General features: G+C 37.1%; 1 protein-coding gene across 1 annotated transcript in view; it reads right to left on the bottom strand.

The window, feature by feature from the left end:
- Positions 1–20,237, bottom strand: part of LOC103208154 (protein-lysine methyltransferase METTL21E-like) — a 30,586-nt gene extending 10,349 nt beyond the window's left edge. Inside the window, 1 exon segment of the mRNA XM_007953831.2 lies at positions 20,141–20,237. Within this exon segment, the coding sequence (XP_007952022.2) occupies positions 20,141–20,237 (97 nt within the window).
- Positions 20,238–22,492: the final 2,255 nt, after the last annotated feature.

Below are 22,492 nucleotides of genomic sequence, written 5' to 3'. Positions count from 1 at the left end.
TTAGGCATACCTTAATATTCAAAGTGACATCTTTACTTCTTATCACTTTAAAGAGGCCTTTTGCAGTAGATTTACTCAGTGCAATACGATGTCTGATTTCATGACTACTGACTGCATCCATGGATATTGATTGTGGGCTCAAGAAAAATGAAATCCCTGACAACTTCAATCTTCTCTCCATTTTTCATGATGATGCTTATTGGTCCAGTTGTGAGGATTTTCTTTATGTTGAGTGTAATCCATACAGAACACTGTAGTCTTTGATCTTCATCAGTAAATGCTTCAAGTCATCTTCATTTTCAGCCAGCAAGGTTGTGTCATCTGCATATCACAGGTTGTTACAGTCTTCCTCCAATCCTGGTGCCACATTTAATATACAACATATATATATGGAATATATATGTATATATTATATATATGGAATATGCATTATAAATATATGGAATATGTTATGGTTACCTAGTGCTGCTGTGACAGGAATACACCACAAATGGGATGGCTTGAAGAAACAAGAGTTCATTCTCTTACAGTTTGGAGGCTTTAAGTCCATAAGCTAGAGATGATTCCCAAAGCTGCTGCTTATATATGGAAAGCAGACCACATCTCTAAAGCAACTACTCAGCTGCTTGTGGTAGATCCCATCATGGAGTTGATTGCCAGTCTCATCATGGGGCATAACTACCACCCACTGCCTAGCCACTCAACCAGGCCCAGCCAAGTTGATGCACAACCTTAACTACCACAGAATACACACATACACACACATATATGTGTAGTGCCTAAGGCATTTGACTTAACCAGAAGGGGTCACTAAGTCGGATCTGACTCCACAGCAGTAAGTTTTTGAGTTTTACTATATATATATATAGATACAGATATAGATAGATATATAGGAGCTCTGGTAGCATAGTGCCTAAGGCACTTGACTGTTAACCAGAAGGCTGGCGGTTCAAACCCAACAGCCACTCCTCAGAAGGAAGGATGGGCAATCTACTTCCGTAGTGATACTGCCTCGACAACCCACGGAGGGGTCGCTATGAGTTGGGGCCGACTCGATGGCACATAACAACAACAACAACAAATATATATATATATATATATATATATATATATATATATATATATATGCATTTCTTATATATATAAGCTCTGGTAGCAAAGTATCTAAGGCACTTGACTGGTTACCAGAAGGCTGGCAGTTCAAACTCACCAGCCACTCCTCAGAGGGAAGATGGGGTAATCTACTCCATAGAGGTACCTCCTCAGAAACCCAAGGAGTGGTCACTATGAGTCGAGACTGGCTCGATGGCAGTGAGTGAGTGTGTGTGTGTGTGTGTATATATATATATACCAATTCAATTAGAATTCTACTTACAATTCAATCAGAATTCCAATTCAGGGAAATTGGAATAGCTTTTGGGAAACTTAAAATCCTCCAAAAATTATATGGAAGAATAAATGTCCATCAAAAGTCAGCTTTGCAAAAGAACAAGGAGTGGGAAAGACTTAGCTATTAGACATTTAGATCTACCATAAATCCATAGTAATAAAAACAGTATGGTATTTGTATAACAGATAAATAGACCTATAGGCAAAACAGAGATTTCAGAGATAGATCATTGAAGATATAGGTAATTGGTAAAATGGCCCATTATATGGAGAAAAATAAAACTGTGTCCCTATGTAACATCTTTTATAAAGGTAGATTCCAGATGGATTAAAGACCTAAATTTGAAAGTCAAACAGTAGAGTTAATAGTAGATAATGGAGGAAGACATCTTTGTAAAGCTTTTTTAAATAAAATCTGCAATACACAAAATTGATGACTATCCTTTTATCAAAGTAAAGATTTGTATTCAATGAAGAACATCGTGAACAAAGTTAAAAGACAGATGACAGATGAGAGAGAAGATACTCTGCAATGTCTAAAACTGAAAAGAGACAGTTGTAGTTGTTGTTAGGTGTTGTCTGGTCAGATCCAACTCATAGAGACCTTATGTACGAAAGAATGAAGTACTGCCCAGTCCTGTGCCAACCTCACAATCCTTGCTATATCTGAGCCCATCGTTGCAGCCACTGTGTGATTCCATCTCATTGAGAGCCTCCCTCTTTTTAGTTGGCCTTCCATTTTACCAAGCATGATATCCTTCTCCAGGAACAGCCCCTTCTGACAACACAACCAAAGTAGATGAAACAAAGTCTGGCCATCCTTGCTCCCAAGGAGCATTCTGGCTGCACCTCTTCCAGGACAGATTTATTCATTCTTCTGGCAGTCCATGGTACTTTCAGCATTCTTTACCAACACCACAACTCAAAAGCATCAACTCTTCTTTGGTCTTCCTTGTTCATTGTCCAACTCTCACATGTATATGAAGCAATTGAAAATATCATGGCTTGGTTTAGGCACACCTTAGTCTTCAAGGAGATCTCTTTGCTCTTTAGCATTTGAAAGAGGTCTTTTGCAGCAGATTTGCCCAGTGCTATACATCATCTGATTTCTTGACTGCTGCCTTTATTAGTGTTGATTGTGGAACTAAGTAATATGAAATCTTTAACAATTTCAACCTTTTCTCCATTTATTGTGATGTTGCTTATTGGTCCAGTTATGAGGATTTTCATTTTCTTTATGTTGAGATGTAGTCCATACTACAGACTGTAGTCTTTAATCTTCATCAGTAAGTGCTTCAAATCATCCTCACTTTCAGCAAGCAAAGTTGTGTCGTCTGTATATCACAGGTTGCTATGAGTGATATGCAATCTTGATGCCACATTCTTCTTCATATAGTCCAGCTTCTCATATTATTTGTTTAGCACACAGATTGAATAAGAATGGTGAAAGGACACAACCCTGATGCACTCCCATCCTGATTTTAAACCATGCAGGATCCCTTTGTTCTATTTAAATGACAGCCTCCTGGTCTGTGTACAACTTCCTCATAAGCACAACCAAGTGTTCTGGAATTCCATTCTTGTCAATGTTATCCATAATTTATTATGATCCACATAATCAAATGCTTTTCATGGTCAATAAAATACAAGTTAACGTCTTTCTGGTATTATTTGCTTTCAGCCAAGATCTATCTGACATCAGTAAGGATATCTCTCATTCCACGTCCTCTTCTGAATCCAGCTTGCATTTCTGGAAGCTTTCTGTCAATGTACTGTTGCAACCATTTTTGAAGTATCTTCAGCTTCAGCAAGATTTTACTTGCATGTGATATTAATGATGTTGTTCTATAATTTCTACATTCTGTGGGATCACCTTTCTTAGAAATGAGTACAAATATGGATCTCTTCCAGTCATTTGGCCAGGTAGCTATCTTCCAAATTTCTTGGCATAGAAAAGTGAGTGCCTCCAGTGCAGGACCCGTTTGTTGAAACATCTCAAAGGGTATTCCATCAATTCCTGGAGCCTTTGCCAATTCCTTCAGTGCAGCTTTGACTTCTTTCTTCAATACCATTGATTTTTGATCATATGCCACCTCCTGAAGTGAATGAACATAGACCAATTCTTTTTGGTACAGTGACTGTGTGTTACTTACATATTCTTTTGATGTTTCCTGCATCATTCAATATTTTGCCCATAAAATCATTCAGTATTGCAATACGAGGCTTGAATTTTTTCTTCAGTTCTTTCAGCTTGAAAAATGCCAAGCACGTTCTTCCCTTTTGCTTTCGAACTCCATGTCTTTGCATATTTCATTATAGTAATTGACTTTGTCTTCTCGAGCTGTTCTTTGAAATCTTCTATTCAGCTTTTTTATCTCGTCATTTCTTCCATTTGCTTTAGCTACTCTTCATTCAAGGGCAAGTTTCAGTCTCTTCTAACATCCATTTTGGTCTTTTCTTCCTTTCCTGTCTTTTTAATGACCTTTTGCTTTCTTCATGGATGGTGTTCTTGAGGTCATCCCATAAATCTTCTGGTTTTCATTCATTGGTGTTCATTGCATCAAATCTATTCTTCAAATGGTGTCTAAATTCAAGAGGGATATAATCAAGGTCAGATTTTGGCTCTCATGGACTTGTTTTAATTATCTTCAGCTTCAACTTGAACTTTCATATGAGCAGTTGATGGTCTGTTCCACAGTCAGCTCTTGGCCTTGTATTGGCTGAAGATATTGAGTTTCTCCATCGCCTCTTTCCACAGATGTAGTCGATCTGATTCCTATATATTCATGTGTCAGTGTCAACATGTATAGCTTCTGTTTATGTTGTTGAAAAATATGTCTGCAATGAATAAGTAGTTGGTCTTTTAAAAATCTATCATGTGATCTCCAGCATTATTTCTATCACCAAGACCATATTTCCAACTACCAACGATTCTTCTTTGTTTCCAACTTTTGCATTCCAGTCACCAGTGATAAGTAACACATCTTGATTGCATGTTTGGTCAATTTCTGACTGCAAAAGTTGGTAAAAATCTTCAATTTCCTCATCTTTACTTTTAGGGGTTGGTGCCTAAATTTGAATAGTAGTAGTATTAACTGGTCTACCTTGTAGTTGTATGGATATTATCCTATCACTGAAAGTATTGTACTTCAGGATAGATCTTGAAACATTCTTTGTGATGATGAATGCCATGCCATTCCTCTTCAATTTGTCATTACCAGCATAGTAGATCATATGGTGTTCTGATTTAAAGTGGCCAAAACGACCACATTTCAGGTCACCAATGCCTAGGATACTGACCTTTATGAGTTCCATTTCATTTCTGACAACATCCAATTTTCCTACATTCATATTTCATACATTCCATGTTCCAATTATTAATGGATATTTGCAGCTGTTTCACTCCATTTTGAGTCATGCCACATCAACAAATGGGGGTCCTGAAAGCTTTACTCTATCCACTTTATTAAGGTCAGTTCTACTCTGAGGAGTATTTTGAGTGCCTTTTTACCTGAGAGGTTCATTTTCTGGCATTATATCGGACAATGTTTCAGGGCTATTCATAAAGTTTTCCAGTTATATATCAGACAGTGTTTCACTCCTATTCATAAGATTTTCACAGGCCAGTTCTCTGAAAAGTGGGTGCCTCCTCCCTTCTTCTGAGTCTGTCTTAGTCTAGAAACTCCATGGAAACCTGTCCACCCTGGGTCCCCCGCTGATAATTGAAATACCAGTGGCATAGCCTCCAGCCTCACAGCAACACACAAGTCATCACATATATGACAAACTGACAGATGAGGGGTGGGAAAAGGGACTAATACCTCGAATATACAAGAAATTTGAATAATCTCAAAATCAACAAAGAAAAAAATAGTAACTGTATCCAAAAATTAGCAAAGAATATGAACTGGCAGATTACAGGAGAAGAAATCAGAAAAGCTACAAAGCGTATGGAGATGTTCAAATTTAGACATATGCAAATTAAAGCAAATTTTCACTCTATATGCATTAAATTGACAAAAATTAGAAAGTTTGACAGTGCTGAATGTTGGTGGACTTGTGAAGTAGTGGGAGTTCAAGTACTGCTGATGATAATAAAGAATGTTGCAGTTTGATACATTAAATATACAAATGTACTATGATCCACCACTCCTACTTCTATATATATATATATATATATCCTAACACAATTTGCACACAAGCCCATAAGTAGATATGTCTGAGAATATTTATCACTACATTTGTGGTGGTAGTGGTAGCTGAAAGTAATCATGTCCATTACTAGAATTATGTAGTAGATACATATCTTGGAGTGTCATGCAGTAATTGTTTGTTGTTATGTACCATCAAGTCTGACCTGACTCATAGTGACCCCTCCTTGGGTTTCCAAGGCAGTATCACTACAGAAGTAGATTGTCCCATCTTCCTTCCGAGGAGTGACTGGTGGGTTTGAACTGCCAGCCTTCTGGTTGTCAAGTGCCTTATGCGCTGCGCTATGCTACCAGAGCTCCCCATGCAGTAATTAGGAGCCCAGTTTAGATTTATGCATAGCAATATGGAAAAAACTTAAAGACATACTACAGGATAGGAAAAAAACTATATAATGATATCTATTAAAAAAAAAAAAAAACTCACTGCCATTGAGTCAGATCTGACTCATAGCGACCCCTCCTTGGATTTCTGAGGCGATATCACTACCGAAGTAGATTGCCCAATCTTCCTTCCGAGGAGTGGCTGGTGGGTTTGAACCGCCAGCCTTCTGGTTAGCGGTCAAATGTCTTAGGCGCTATGCCACCAGAGCTTCCTAATGATATCTATAACACAATATAAATCATCTAAATGAATGTGTGCACAAAACATGTTTCACAAAAGCACATACAAGCAGAAGGATACACACCAAACACACTAGAATCAGTGGTAGGAGGAAGGAGGGAAAGAAAAAGGGCATGGGAAATAGGTAAAAGGGAATTAATGGATAAAAAATGAGTGTGTGAATGAATGAAAAGCACAGATAGATATTCATGCATACAACTAGGAGTTTACATGAGTTAATCATGAGAGCGCACCATGAACTAATAGGTATGACTAACTACCTTATACCTCTGTACCTGAGATTCAAAAATAAATAAGGAAAGAAAGAAACAAACAACAAATACAAACATTTCTGAGAAATTTAGAGGAAGTACTAAAATTTCTCATTCTGGTCTTCAAAGAAGCCAAATTCTTCCTAGGAAATTTGTTTCACAAATATCAACAGTTAAAAAATTTTAAATTTTTCCAACTTTTCAATTATTCAAACTCTTAAAACATATATAACACTCAAAAATAAATGTTGTAGAATTAGAAAAATTTCAAGGTGGAAAAATATTAGATGCCTTCTAGCGTAATCTTGTACCTAATTCAGGAGCCTCATGTTCATGTTAACTACATCCCTAATTTACTCAACCTTTGTTTGAATATTTCCAGTGAGAGTGAATCTAGTACTTCACAAGGTACCCATCTGCAGTTGAAAAACTTGGCTATTGAAAAATTTTCCTAATATTTAATCCAAAATCTGATACTTGGGATTATTTTAAATCTATTATTTTCCTAAGTATAAGCATAAATAGGCACTCTGGTGGCAGAGTGCCTAAGGCATTTTACTGCTAACCAGAAGGCTGGCGGTTCAAACCCACCAGCCACTCCACAGAAGGAAGATTGGGCAATCTACTTCCGTAGTGATACCACTCTGGAAACCCAAGGAGGGGTCGCTATGAGTCAGATCCGACTCGACGGCAGTGAGTAGTTAATAGTAGTATAAGCATTAATATGAGCATTTAAAAAAAAATTCCCGAATTTTAGGGGGAGGCTATGAAAATAAATATATATGGGTTCAGTGACAATCTTAAAAGTGTTGCATTCAACAGTAAATGAAGGCCTACAGAGACTTTCTAATTTCTCTACTGCACTGAAGCAAGAATCCCACTGAGAGGGCCTTTAGTCCCATAGTTCCAAGGGAAGAAATAACTGCAGAACTCTGTCCTATGAGCTTCAATGATAATATTTCCTAGTGTTCAAAGAGTGTAATGACAAGATGGAGGTAAATTAAGTTTGCCATTGCTGCAAAGTTCCATTGGAGGCCACAGCCACAGAAGGGACTTTCTGCCCTAAATTCTGTGATCCCTAGTAAAGCTTTGCAAAGGACACAGAACTAGATATGCCCCCCAAAATCCAATATACCTAAATACCATAGGATGAATTTAATCTACTACTTCACCCTACTACCACCACAAACATTGACCTTTGGCAGAAAGACAATAAAAAAAGAAATGAAAAAAACACATTCTTCAGCAAGAGCCACCACTTTTAATACATTGTGATACTTTTCCATAAACAATTGTATGTATTCACATTCAGTAAATGCTCTAAAAACCAACTAACATTGGTAATATATTTTATTTGATCTTTAGCTTTCATCTCACTATATTCACTTGCCTTTGCTAAGATTGAAAGGGAAGGACAATGTTTTCTGTGGAAGTTCTTTGGGGAAAAGTAGGGAGCATTAATAGCTTCCCTGACCTTTAGCTGAATTTGTCCTCTAGGGCCTCCTTTCACACTCCTTGTAAATGTAGCACTTCTTTGACAAGTCACCTAAAGTATCAGGGATTAATAGATGTTAGGGTACAATAAATTCCAGGAGACTCTCCTAAAGTTCCAATCTTTGATATAAAAACTTTGCCAGTGAGTATTTACTGGTACAATCTGATGTCTCTGACTTTGCATTTTCTTTTAAAGGTTAGTTGGCCAGATTAGTAGAGCTTTTGTCCTAACAGCTGAAGGGTGATAAAAAATGAATTCCTGTTTTGTTTTGTTTTCCTTACTACATCTTTCTAAATAAACAGAGCCTACTTATTACTTTTAAAGAATAACCACAGTTTTACCTTCATAAGGAAAAAGAGATTATTCAGTATGCATATATATTATTAAAATTGAAAATATTTTGCAACCTCAAAATTAAGTTATCTTCAAAGAGTTGTCATGAAGCAACCATACCAAAACTCCCTGCCATCAGGTCAATTCCAACTCCTAATGACCCAATAGGACAGAGTAGAACTGTTCTATAGGGTTTCCAAGGCTGTGAATCTTTACAGAAGCAGACTGCTTCATCTTTCTCCCATGGAGAAGCTGGTGAGTTCAAACTGCTGGCATTGTAGTTAGCAGCTGAATACTTTAACCACTGAGCCACCAGAGATCCTTTGAAGTAATCATAGCCATTATTAATTGTATATACACTCTAAAAGCAGACAACTCTATCCCATTATAAATGATAATTCAAAATTAGTTATGTACAACTAGGATACCCATGTATTACATGAAAACAGTATCAGATTAAATAAAATTTAATTGACAATGTTTTATATTAATATACTCTTCTGTAATTAAATATATCAAGAATACTATAAGTTTTCCATAAAAAGTAATGCTCATAAAATAATTAGCATACTAAAAGCATACAACCAAAATATATTTTACTTAAAATTTGTCTAGATATAATATGGAGGATTTTAAAAACAATCACACAGAAGTACAAAAATTGCTTTTATTTTTAAAATTTTGGCTGCTGTTTCCAGCATGAACTTCTATTTAAAGATTTTGAGGTAACAAATTGAATAGTAATGTTTGTATTTTAATCAAAAGACAAGTTTAATTTTAAGTTTTAGCAATAACACTGCCATTTCAAACTTGATAACAAAATATCTGAAGTGAAATCTAATGGAAAAAGCTACACTGTTATAAGGAAGTAACCTTGGTGTAATAAGAGGGAGAAATCTAGTCTCCAAAGAAATTTTACAAAGAACATGTCCCTCAACTTGCATTTCTAGTTATTTGTTGGATATGAGGCTAAATGTTAAGATTAATAAATTGATAGATATTCCCTGGTTTTTAGTTAAGATTTTAAGAACAATTTCCTCCAAAAATTGATAGGATTATCATATAATTAAATTTGAATACACATTTCTGAAGAACAATTTTTCCACATATAGTCTCCCCTTATTATATAGCGGGAGCTCTGGTGGCATAGTGCGTAAGGCATTTGACTGCTAACCAAAAGGCTGGCAGTTCAAACCCACCAGCCACTCCTCGGAAGGAAGGCTGGGCAATCTACTTCCATAGAGATACCACCACTCAAGCACCATGAAACTGGGCAACCTTCCACAGTATACTGTATCTTGGCTTTCCAATGTGAAAAAAAAAGGAAAATTCTGACTTTCTGTATCTTTAGAGAAAAAGTGTCAATTATAATCTTAGAAAGAGGCCCTGGTGGCACAATGACTAAGCACTTGGCTGCTAACTGAAAGGCTAGTGATTCAAACCCACCCAGAGGCTTTGCAGGAAAAAGACTTGACAATCTGGTTCTGTAAAGATTACTGTCAAGAAAATCGTATGTAGCAGTTCTACTTTGTCATGTGGGGTCACTATGAGTCAGAATCAACTCAACAGCAGCCAACAACATAATCTTAGAATATTAGTGTATTAATAAATTTAAAATTAAAACAGGGTAAATAAAACATAATCAAGACATAATATTACAATATGTTAATATCTTGGGCATATCTAGTTTAATGATTTTTTATGCCATATTTTCATTTTATAAATACAAAAGAGTCTTAACATCATTTTCCTGCTATTAAATCCTTGCTGATAGTGAATAAAAATCTACCAGGTGTTCTCGCTCTCCTGAGAATTAAAGGGGTTTCAGCATGAAGTGAAAATTAGCAAGATCTTAGCACATTATGATGATGATTTTCTTTAGAGGAAAATTCAACAGTGAATTGGCTTCTAATGCTGGATTGTAGGAAGTCTGTGAAAATAGAGGCTTTGTCTATATTCTTCTCTGTTATATTTTTAAGGTCAATAACAACAATAAAAAATGGAAGAGTCCAACTACAGAAATACACACACACACACACACATACTCTCTCTCTCTCTCTCTAATAACTGTGACAACTGAATTTAAGGTTCCATTTGAGGGCTGTCATGAAAAATCTGTCAGCAAAATTTAAAGTAAAAACCCGCTACTAAATGAAAGAGACTGTCATTCAACTGAAATATCTATTCAGAAATGAATGTCATGTGCTTCTTAGAAATGCCTAGATATTGGGGGGGGGCAGATGTTAAAGATGATGGTGCAGTCAATTACTTGGTATGGCTTTTCTAGCCACAGTTTTTGTAACTCCCACCAGATTACTGGGTGGGACCATGCAAATAAGGTGTGCAGGTTTGATGTTAGGTTTGATTAGTTTTGTCACTCTGCCAGGCTTTAAAATGAGCCTTCCTAGAGGCAGAAAGGGAATCTCACTGCCATTGAGAGAAGAGCTGGAGGTGAAGTGGAGCGCATCCTTGGACCTGAGATTCCTGCACTGGACCTCCTTGGCAGAGACACTTGGCAGAGAGAGATGTCTGGCAGAAGGAGATACCCGGCAGAGAGGTGATGACAGTGGAACTAAAAGGCATGAGACAGAGTGGCAGGCTTATATGGCCCACAGAGCAAGAAAGCTGAGTGTCCTTGGGCAGGAGGCTTGCTGACGGAGTGTGGTGCACCTAGGTGTACCTATCGGCTGAGCTAAAAGAGCTTTGTAACACTTGCCTAAGCAGGGCAGGAGCCAGGCCAAGAGGCCAAGGGCCAGAGAGGCATGCCTGAGGGGAGACTGTTGTGATCATCGAAGAACTGTATCCTGAGCATGTTCCTGAAACCGAATTGTACTGTAGCCTATTACTTCCCTAATAATCTCCATAATCGTGAGTATTGTCTGTGAGCTGTGTGTGGCCATTGCCACAAATTATCAAACCCAGCAGAGAAGTAGTGAGTGCCATGGAAGGGATAGTTGGTGTCAGAATTTGTAAAAAGGTTTGAGGGTGGCTGGCAGTACGTCTCGCCTTATAGAAATAAGCTTGGGGCTGCTGATGGTTATTGTACCTTCCTGTTGTGAAGTTAAAGGAGATCAGAAGATGCCACCCCCACACCCTTTATGCAAAGATTAGTATGTAGTCACAGGCTAACCTGAAAGATCCAGTTCTGAACGCCTTAGCAATGTCAAAATCTTGGGCCCAAACCAATTCCTGCAAAATTTCACAAATATCTTTGGCTGTAAAGTCTGCTTATTTTCAATGATTGTACAGAAGTTGTAACTCTAATCAAGTAGGCCAAATGATACATTTTCCTATACAAAAGAAAAAAAAAATCATCTTTCACTAGACTGCTCAGGATGCAAGTGGAAAGAAAAAGGAAAATTAGTTATACTCACAGTTTTCTGCTGAGATCATGGTGGCAACAGACAACTAAACAAATTTCAAGAAAGTGTGGTAAGTACTATAAAAGAGATATTTCTAAACAGTTATGGGAAGGACCACAAGTTGACTGAATCAGGGAATGCCTTCTAAAGGAGAAAACATTTGAACTGAGTTTGGGGGATGAAAAAGGCTGCCAGGCAGAGAAGCGGGGGACATACAGTCAAGGGAGATGTAACACCTGCCAAGGCTTGTAGTATGGAGCAGGGAGCCTTTAGAAGCTCAGTAGGGTTGCTGTACAAGGTCTGCACTGAGGAGTTAAAAAAAAATAAGTATGCATGAAATAGAAGTATATCTCTCATGTTGTTGTTATGTGCTGTTGAGTTGGTCTTAACTCACAGTGACCCTATATACCACAGAATGAAAATTCTCCAGTCCTGCACCATCTTCACAATTGTTGTTATGCTTGAGCCCATTGTCACAGCCACTGTGTCAATCCATTACACTGAGGGTCTTCCTTTTTTGCTGATCCTTTACTTTACCAAACATGATATCCTGCATGAGGAACTGGCCCCTCCTGATAACATTAGTGAAGTACAGGAGACAAAGTCTGGGAATTCTCTCTTCTAAGGAGCATTCTGGTTGTATTTCTTCCAAGATAGATTTGCTTGTTCTTTTGGCTGCCCATGGCCTATTCAATATCATTCCCTAACACCACAGTTAAAACTAATCAATTCTTCTGTGATCTTCCTTATGCATTGTCCAACTTCCACATGCATATAAAGCTACTGAAAAGACAATGGCTTAGGTCAGGCACACCTTAGTCTTCAAAGTGACATCTTTGCTTTTTAACTCTTTAAAGAGGTCTTTTGCACCAGATTTGCCCATCACAATATGTAATTTGATTTGTTGACTGCTGCTTCTACAGGTGTTTATTATAGATCCAAGTAAAATGAAGTCCTTTTCTCCATTTATCATGATGTTGCTTATTGATCCAGTTGTGAGGATTTTTGTTTTATGTTAAGATATAATTCATGCTGAAGGCTGTAGTCATTGACTTTCACCAGTAAGTGTTTCAAGTCTTCTTCACTTTCAGCAAACAAGGCTGTGTCATCTGCATATGGCAGGTTGTTAATGAGTCTTCCTCCAATCCCGATGCAGCAGTCTTCATAAAGTCTAGCTTCTCTGATTGTTTGCTCAGCAAACAGGTTGAATAAATATGGTGAAAGAATACACTCTTCCTGATTTTAAACCATGTAGTATTCCGTTGTTCAGTTTGAATAACTGCCTCTTGATCTATGTACAGGTTCCTAAAGAGCACAATTAAAAGCTTTGGAATTTTCATTCTTTGCAATGTTATCCATAATCTGTTATGATCCACACAGTCAAATGCTTTTGCATAGTCATTAAAAAACAGGTGAACATCATTCTGAGAGTATTTTTTGCTCTCAGCCAAGATCCATTTGACATCAGCAATGATATCCCTCACTGCATGTCTTCCTATGAATCCAGCTTGAGTTTCTAGCAGGTCACTGTCAATATACCGGTGCAACAATTTTTTAAATTATTTTCAGCGAAATTTTGTGTGTGATATTAATGATACTGTACAATAACTTCCACATTCTGATGGATCACCTCTATTTGGCATAGGCACAAATACCAATCTCGTCTATTCAGTTGGCCGGGTAACTATCCTACAAATTTCTTTGCATAAATCAGCGAGCACTTTCAGCATTGCATCCATTTATTGGAACATCTCAATGATATTCCATCAATTCCTGGAACCTTGTTTTCCGCCAATTTCTTCAGTGCAACTTCGACTTCTTCCTTCAATATCATTGATACTTGATCATATGCTACCTACTGAAATGGTTGAACGTCAACCAATTCTTTTTGTTACAATGACTGTGTATTCCTTCCATCTTCTTTTGTTGCTTTCTGTATTGTTCAATATTTCATCCACAGAATCCTTCAACATTGCAACTCGAGGCTCAAATTTTTTCTTCAATTCTTCCAGCTTGGGAAATACTATGTTCTTTCCTTTCATTTTTCTAACTCGAGGTCTTTGCACATTTCATTATAATACTTTGCCTTCTCAAGCAACTCTGAAATCTTCTGTTCAGCTCTTTAAATTTTTCTTCCATTTACTTTAGCTTGCTATGTTCAAGAGCATGTTTCATTGTGTCTTCTAATGTTCATTTTGGTCTTTTATTCTTTCCTGTCTTTTTAATGACCATTTGCTTTCTTCAGGCAGGATGTCCTTGATGTCATCCCACAACCCTTCTGGTCTCCATTCACTGATGTTCAGTGTGTCAAAGCTATTCTTCAGATGGTCTCTAAATTCAAATGGGATATATTCAAGTTATTTTGGCTCTCATGGACTTGTTTCAAATTTCTTCAGCTTCAATTTAAACTTTCTTATAAACAACTGATAATCTGTTCCATTGTAGGCCTCTGGCCTTGTTCTGACTCATGATATTGAGCGCTTATCTATCATTTCTTTCCACAGATGTAGTCGATTTGATTCCTGTGTATTCCATCTGGTGCAGTTCATGCATATGTATGTATTGAAAAAAAAAAAAAAGGATTTGCAATGGATAAGTCATTGATTTTGCAAAGTTTTATCATGTAATCATTGGCATTATGTCTGTCATCAAGGCCATATTTTCCAACTACTGATGCTTCTTTGTTTCCAGCTTTTGCATTCTAATCACCAGTAACTATCCATGCACTTTGATTGCATGTTTGGTCAATCTCAGACTGCAGAAGTTGGTAAAAATCTCCCATTTTTTCATCTTTGGTTTTAGTGGTTGGTACATATATGAATAATAGTTATTTTATCTGGTCTTCCTTAGAAACCCGCTGCCTTCGAGTCAGGTCCGACTCATAGCGACCCCTCCTTGGGTTTCCGAGGCAATATCACTACAGAAGTAGATTGCCCAACCTTCCTTCCGGAGAGTGGCTGGTGGGTTTGAACCACCAACCTTCTGGTTAGCAGTCAGATGCCTTAGGCACTATGCCACCAGAGCTCCCCGTCTTCCTTGGAGGTATATGGATATTGTCCTATCACTGACAGCATTGTACTTCAGGACAGATCTTGAAATGTTCTTTTTGATGATGAATATGACACCATTCTCTTTCAATTTGTCATTCCTGGTATAGTAGATCATATGATTGTCTGTTCAAAACAGCCAAAACCAGTCCACTTTAGCTCTCTAATGCCTAAGATATTGATCACCAATATCTTAGGCATAAGAGTATTTAACCTCTGCACTACCAGGGCACTTCAAACAAATGTTCCATCTCATTTTTAAAACTTCCAATTTTCCTAGAATCATAGTTCATACATTCCACATTCTAATTATTAATGGATGTTTGCAGTTATTTCTTCTCATCTTGAGTCATGCCCCATCAGCAAGTGAGAATCCTGAAAGCTTTACTCCATCTACATTATTAAGGTCAACTCTACTTTGAGGAGCCAGCTCTTCCCCAGTTGCATTTTGATTGCCTTCCAATCTGAGGGGCTCATCTTCTGTCATTATATTAGACAATACCTTCCGGCTATCCATAAGGTTTTCAGTGGCTAATTTATTTTTTTTTTTTTCAGAAGTGGACTTGGTCATATCCTTCTTTCTAGTCTGTCTTAGTCTAAAAGCTCCACTAAAACCACAAATACAGTGGGTAATTCTATTCTCCTGGTATTTGAAATACAAGCAGTCTAGCTTCCAGCATCACAGAAACATGCAAGCCACCATAGTATGACAAACTGACAAGTGAGTGGGTGGGTATCTGCCACAGAAGGCAACAACTGACATTCAAACCTGAAAGATCTGAAGACTTTTGAGGAAAATTGTATTTAAGAATTATTTTCACTCAATATGTGGAAAATATGTTAGTCTTATTTTTCAGATACTTACTTGGGTTACTTTTTAAATATTTAAAACAAGCTAGTGAAAGAATTTCACTTTATTAATTATGTACATCATAGTATTCCAACTAATATAGTAAATATATTACCTCAAACTATAGTGTGATAAGTTTCTTAAACAACAATAAAATTACTCAAATATACTTCCTTCTTCATAACAAAAGCAATATTGTTTATAAAAGTACTACTCATTAATCAAACTTTATAGATTTATAAAGATCCTCATGAAAAGTTTTGATGTAGTGTCCTTTTATCCTAGGTCTGAAAGGAGTTAAATGACCGGTGACCACAAATACAAGATTATCACTAATGAACGAACATTACTGTCAAGTTGAATTTCAATTCATAGTGACACTATAGGACAGAATAGAACTGCTCCAGAAGTTTTCCAAGGCTATAAATATTTATAGAAGCAGACTGCCTCATCTTTCTCCTGCAGAGCTGCTGGTGGGTTCAAACTGCCAACCTTTCAGTTAAAAGATGAGTGTTTGTTTAACCTCTTCACTACCAGGGCGCTTCAAACAAATGTTAGGTCCAGCTAATTTTCTTAAGTTACAGCTAATTCATTTGTTACTTATTTATTAAAGCACCTATTTATTAAGAACTTGGGTTCTCTGAATACAAAGATATAAACATGTAAGTGCTACTACAGTGGCTTAACTAACCAAACCAAACTCACTGCCGTCAAGTGGATTTGACTCATAGCAAGCCCTCCTTGGATTTCTGAGGCAGTATCTCTACAGAAGTAGATTGCCCAATCTTCCTTCCAAGGAGTGGCTGGTGGGTTTGAACTGCCAGCTTTCTGGTTAGCGGTCAAATGCCTTAGGCACTATGCCATCAGAGAGAGAACTCTTACATCTCAGATAGCTCGGGAAAAAAACTACCTGAATCTTGATAGTTATGAGTTTATCAGTCAAATAAGAGAAGATACCATCCACAGAAATGACAAAAGCCCAATGGCAAAAATTCTCTTGATCAATTTCCTTCTTTGCAAAAATCTGAGAACTAGAATATGGCACAAGTGGGTATTGTAGCACAAGATAAAGCATTCTTCATGCCATGCTAAACAGTTTTGATTTCATCACATAAAAAGTATTGAAGCACTGAAGAATTTTAAGCAGAAGATGGATATGACAAGATTTGGATTTTTAAAAAGATCATGCAAGCTAGGGCGTGGAGAAAAAACTGAAGAGGGTAAAGAAGGTGTGCTTACCAGCATGGGAGCAGTCAAGTTACAACAATTGAGAGAAGAAATAAGACTTGAATCAAGGCAACAGACATAGAAATGGGGATTTAAAATCACATAATGATGAAGAGCATGGAGGAGAGGAAGATGACTAGGATGGTTCCAGTTTTCTGAGTTTGGTAGCTGGGGAAATGATGTTGTCATAAACTGAGACAGAAGAATACAAGTGGAAGGGTAAATCCGCATGGGGAAATTGTCTTTTAGTGCATATTAATTTGTGGCATGATGTGCCAGCCATGAAGGTGCACTGCTCAGTTTAAGAGAACCTGCTACAGTGTGCACAGCTGACAGTGCCAGCTGCCATACCTGTGATTCTCAGAAAGCCAGCCTTCCCTAGGAGTTGTTTATTAAAGCCAGCCCATTCAGGTTCAATACAGGAATCCTCTAGTGAACAACTTTTACTGGAAAACTCCCCATTGGCCTGCCCAAGACTTTTTCAGAACCATGCTGCAGTCTCAAGCTCTTTCTTACCCAATCTGTCCTTTCTTTCATAGGTGTCAGACTTGCGTAGTAAAGGCTCTTTCTGCCTACTTCTCTTCCTTCCTTCACACACATTCTCCTAATAAATTCCTTGCAGGTTTAATCGCATTTGATCAGCTGTTTCTCAGAGGACTCAACCTGACACCAGACAGTATGAAACTGACACCTCCAGGAGGATATCCAATAAGCAATTGGAGTGGCAGATATGGGAGTCATTTTGCACCAAATTTACTGAACATATAGGGTTACTATGAGCCAGAATTGACTTGATGATAACAGTTTCTTTTTCACTGAACTTTGGATTAGGATGAACCTATCCTAAGGCTGCTGGCCCTCAGCAGCTTTTTATAACACATTTTATAACACACTGTTGAATGTGCTAACAGTTGGAGAGTGGCTGTTGGCAAGAGACAAAGACCAGAGGCTATTTGGAGGTTTTAGAGAACTTAACTTACAATATGGCATTACAAACCATATACAGAGGAATGTTTTACTATCTACCACTCATAACGTTAATCTGTATATAAATAAGTGACATCTTATGACCCTTGGATCTTCACACCAGTATTGAAATATGAGAACTGGGCTGTGGGCTTGCTCCACTCTTTCCAAAAGCAAGATGCCAAGTTTAAAAGACTTAGAACAGGAAAAGTCAATATCTTAGTACTTGAGAACTGAGTGTTCCTCTAGTTAGTGGAAGCATTTCCAACAAAATGCTACCTAACTGCTCCAATAACACACACTTAATCCCCTAACACTGTACTTATGAATTTATTTTTAAAAGCTTTAACTAGCTATGTAGATGATTATGGGATATGTTTGCTAATGTTGTAAAATATTTTAATACTAGTTCTGTCTCAACCCTACTTCAAACTTCTTTCCTATTTTTGAACATTTTATTGTTTTTTACATGAAAGTTTACACAGTAAATTAGTTTCCCATTCAAAAATTTACACATAAATAGTTCTGTGATATTGGTTGCTACTCCTGCACACTCTCATTTCCATACTGCCTGCCTCATGTCCATCCTTCCAGTTTCCCTGCCCCTTCTTGCCTTTCTATCTTTGTTTTGGGGCAAATGTTGCCCTTTGGTCTCAGACGGTTGATTGTTCTTAGAAGCAATCAGTTGTTGTTTGTTTTATAGGCCAATGAAATGTGACCTCTGGCAGTAGCTTCAGTTCCATGTTAAAATGGTGTTTTAGAATGATAGTCTAGGGGCTCCTCCTGTCTCTATCAGCCCAGTAAGTCTTGTCTTTTACCTTGACCTTCTTCCATTTCCTTTGTAATTTGCCAAATTATTGTGTTCACAGTTGAAACCAAGAATAGTTGCTACTAGTAATGATAATGATGTAATTTTGTTCCTAAACCTCACAGAAATTGTATCTTCACTCAAATCATCTAAATAGTTGAGTTCTCTAACTGATTACAACTTTAAATTTTTAGGTTTGCAAAAATCACTACATTAAATCGTTACTGTTTAAACCACTTAAGCTGTCAACAATGGGCATGCACCTAGCTATCTTGGCCTGAAGATATGCTTACCTGGTAGAAGCCAGCTGGTACATACTTAAAAAAAAAAAAAAAAGGAAAAAAACAGAATCTACAATGTGTGTAGAGATAGAAAGAATGAAACCAAGATGATTAAATTTGCTACAAAAACAAGGTAATCCTATTCTATATCAAAAATGCTATGTCTGTACTTTTTATCTTAAGACAATGCAGATAGTTATATTATGGAATCTATGCAAAATTGCACTTGATACTGAAGGCTATGTGAAAACAGTGAAGTCTCTGGGTGGTGTAGATAGTTCATGTGCTCACGTGCTCACCAAAAGTTTGGATGTTTGAGTCCAGTCAGAGATGCCTCAGAAAAAAAAGAACTGTCTATCTACTTCTGAGTGAGCTCTGGTAGTATAGTGGCTAAGGCACTTGACTGCTAACCAGAAGGCTGGTGGTTCAACCCCCCCAGCCACTCCCCGGAAGGAAGGTTGGGCAATCTACTTCCATAGTGATACTGTCTCGGAAAACCAAGGAGGGGTCACTATGGATCGGGTCCGACTCGACGGCACATAACAACAACAACAACATCTACTTCTGAGAAGTAAGCCACAGAAAATCCCATGGAGCACAGTTCTACGCCAACACATGGGGTTACCGTGGGTCGGAACCAACTCTACAGCAACTGGCACTAGTGAAAATGATGAACCAATCTCAAGCAACCATACTAGTAGTAGAATTCAAACTTTAGGTTCTCCTTACATCTAGAAATCAAATTACATTATTAATTACTTCTAATTAATACATCAGATGACCATAAACAAAGGCTAGAAATATTATTATTGTCCAAATTCATCTTTCATTTAAGCATTAGTGAAAACTTACAGTTTTACATGAAACTACGTTTCTCTCTCTTGCAATCTACTTATTTGAAATGAGGTAACTTAGAAATCACAGTCACGTATTTGGTATACAGCACTTGGGCAAAAAATACATTCCACTTTTGCAGATCAAAACACAAAAGCAAACTCTAAGTAGTTAGTAAGTTTATGTAAACAATTTATTGCATGTCAAATTTAATCTCTAACAACATATCATCAGGACCATAGGTATTATAGCAGTAGACATTAAACATCATTCTCTAACATGCAGATAGTTATATTATGGATATAATTTGCAGATTCACAAACACAAGACAAGATATAAAATGCAGTTGATGAAATACCTAATTCCCTTTAAGACATTAATGAACACTGCAAGGGTAAGAGTACATATTCTATTTTTTGTTGTAGAATTGGTCACATTACATAAAAATAAATAAACTTATTTACCTTTTTGAATGTCTGGATCCAGTAAGTGATGAGTTCGCAAATGTCTATGTGCTGATGTTTTCTTCAACATATCTTGACGACTAGGCAAATAATACATTAGAGTATCAAATGGTAATAAATTAAAAATGTATACTGAGCACTTTAATAATTACCTACAAATGTTTAATTTCAAATATAACAGGGATAATTATACTATTATATAGTAATAAATGCCTTAAGAAAGATCATCCAAACACAATCTATCTAGTAACAATCTAAATGAGAACAAAGAGTTCAGAGTCAGAAATTGTAGAAGCTACTGGAAAAGGAAATATTCTTCCCCTGGGTCTCTTTCCACTGTCACAGAGAAAGTTATCATCTTTATATTGATTAACAAGATGTTGTTGTTATGTGCTGTCGAGTCGGATCCGACTCATAGCGACGTCTCCTTGGGTTTCTGAGGCAGTATCACTACAGAAGTAGATTGCCCAACCTTCTTTCCAAGGCGTGGCTGGTGGGTTTGAACTGCCAGCCTTCTGGTTAGCCGTCAAGTGCCTTAGGCATTACACTACCAGAGCTCCTGACTAATAAGATAACTATCCTAAAATTTAAGACATGATTAAAACATTGGAAAGAAATTAGTTTGATTCAGACTTGTGAAAACCATAGTATCAATCTCACACAAGGTCTTCTTCAGAGCAATAGATACAAAATTCAATTTTTCCCACTGATGCATCATTAGCACTAATGCAATGTCAAAGAGCCTACTCACCAAATGGTCTTTTGAGAAGCTTGTATTTTAAAGTCCATATACTCTCAACAAACATATAAAAAATTGAAGAAGAAATTAAGGTATTTTATGTCTCTAAAATAGAGCATATAATGAGAGCAAGCTTAAATATGCTGCTATTCAAACTTGGAAAATCAATGGTTTGATGTTTTTACATCTTAATTTGGGGGTCATAATCATTATACTATCAAAAATTAATATAGCACTCCTTTCTTCCAAAGATCTCAAAACACTTCTCACAGTCACCAAATTTTTCTTTACAGTATTCCTCAGTTAGTAAGAAAACAAATTATATTCCCTACAGTTTACAAATAAGGAGAACAAGAGGTTAAATTTGGTCACTGAACTCATATACTAAACAGTAACAAAAGTGGTCACACATTTTGTTCCCTATTTAGCAGTTCCTCCATTAAATAAAGCAGTCTTTAGTATACATTCTGCATGAAGTCCACTATTCATTAAATGTTAAGTCTGAACATACCTAAACGAGGCTGAGTTTCTAGAAGCTTAAAAAGTACTATCCGCAGCTTTTGTTTTCCTGATGGGACCTCTAATAGTGCCTGAAAGAATAGCAATAAAGCAAGCAGTTTACTATTGTACACACTAGCAACAAGTCCACACAGAAGAGATTAAGGATCCTGACAGCTGCAGCTTCAGAACTCTGGTTATTCAGCAAGGCAGTTTTGGAACACCCATAAATAAGGGGCTGATGAAGTAGGATTATTCCATGTGAGTGTCTCGTGATAATAATAGAGCAAGAGCTAGTAAGTGATTATATAACCTAATCCTGCAAATGAGTGAAGACTATCTGGGGGAGGTAATACATTTTTAACTTCAATGCCAAGTGTTAATCTAAGACTCCATGTCTGTGACGTGCTATCAAATGGAGGTCATGTACTTTTCATGTCACTTTCCTGGGTGTGAAAATCGTTTTAAGAATGAGACGACAATGCCAGAATGGCTGATAATGTGTGCAGCATTGCTTTGGACCCAGGAATCAAATCAGGAAAATTCTTATGTGAACTAAACAGGAAGATTGAGGATATATGTTTATCCGTGCATATGAGCATACATGTGTACATCTTAGAGTACAAGTAAGTTTCTCTTGTCACTGAAGGTTTCCCTAATACAAAGTTATTGTAAGTAGAAAAAGTCAAGCAACATTGTAAGGTTAAACTTAGGAGTGTGAGTATAGCTTCTAAGAAACATTTTATATATCAGGATTTATATAAACTTGAATCAAGGTCATTATTAACATATTGAACAGGAGTAGGAGTCTGGGGCCTGATATTAGTTATTCCTGTCAATCATTAGCTTAATATTTTTAAATATTTACTTAATATGTTTCTTGGCTTCCTCGTCCATAAAACAGCAATATAAGAGGCACAAAATAGGTATTTGTGTACTGAATGTTGTTGTTGTTGTTGTTGTTGTTATGTGCCGTCGAGTCGGCCCCGACTCATAGCGACCCCTCCTTGGGTTTCCGAGGCAGTATCACTACGAAAGTAGGATTGCCCAACCTTCCTTGCTCAACCTTCCTTCCAAGGAGTGGCTGGTGGGTTTGAACCACCAGCCATCTGGTT

This window comes from Orycteropus afer, unplaced genomic scaffold (assembly GCF_000298275.1).
Source record: "Orycteropus afer afer isolate SDZICR_OR568_19922 unplaced genomic scaffold, OryAfe1.0 scaffold00417, whole genome shotgun sequence".
Classification (NCBI taxonomy): Eukaryota; Metazoa; Chordata; class Mammalia; order Tubulidentata; family Orycteropodidae; genus Orycteropus; species Orycteropus afer.
The sequence above is the reverse complement of the archived record's forward strand: the minus strand, read 5'-3'. Positions and strand labels throughout refer to the sequence as shown.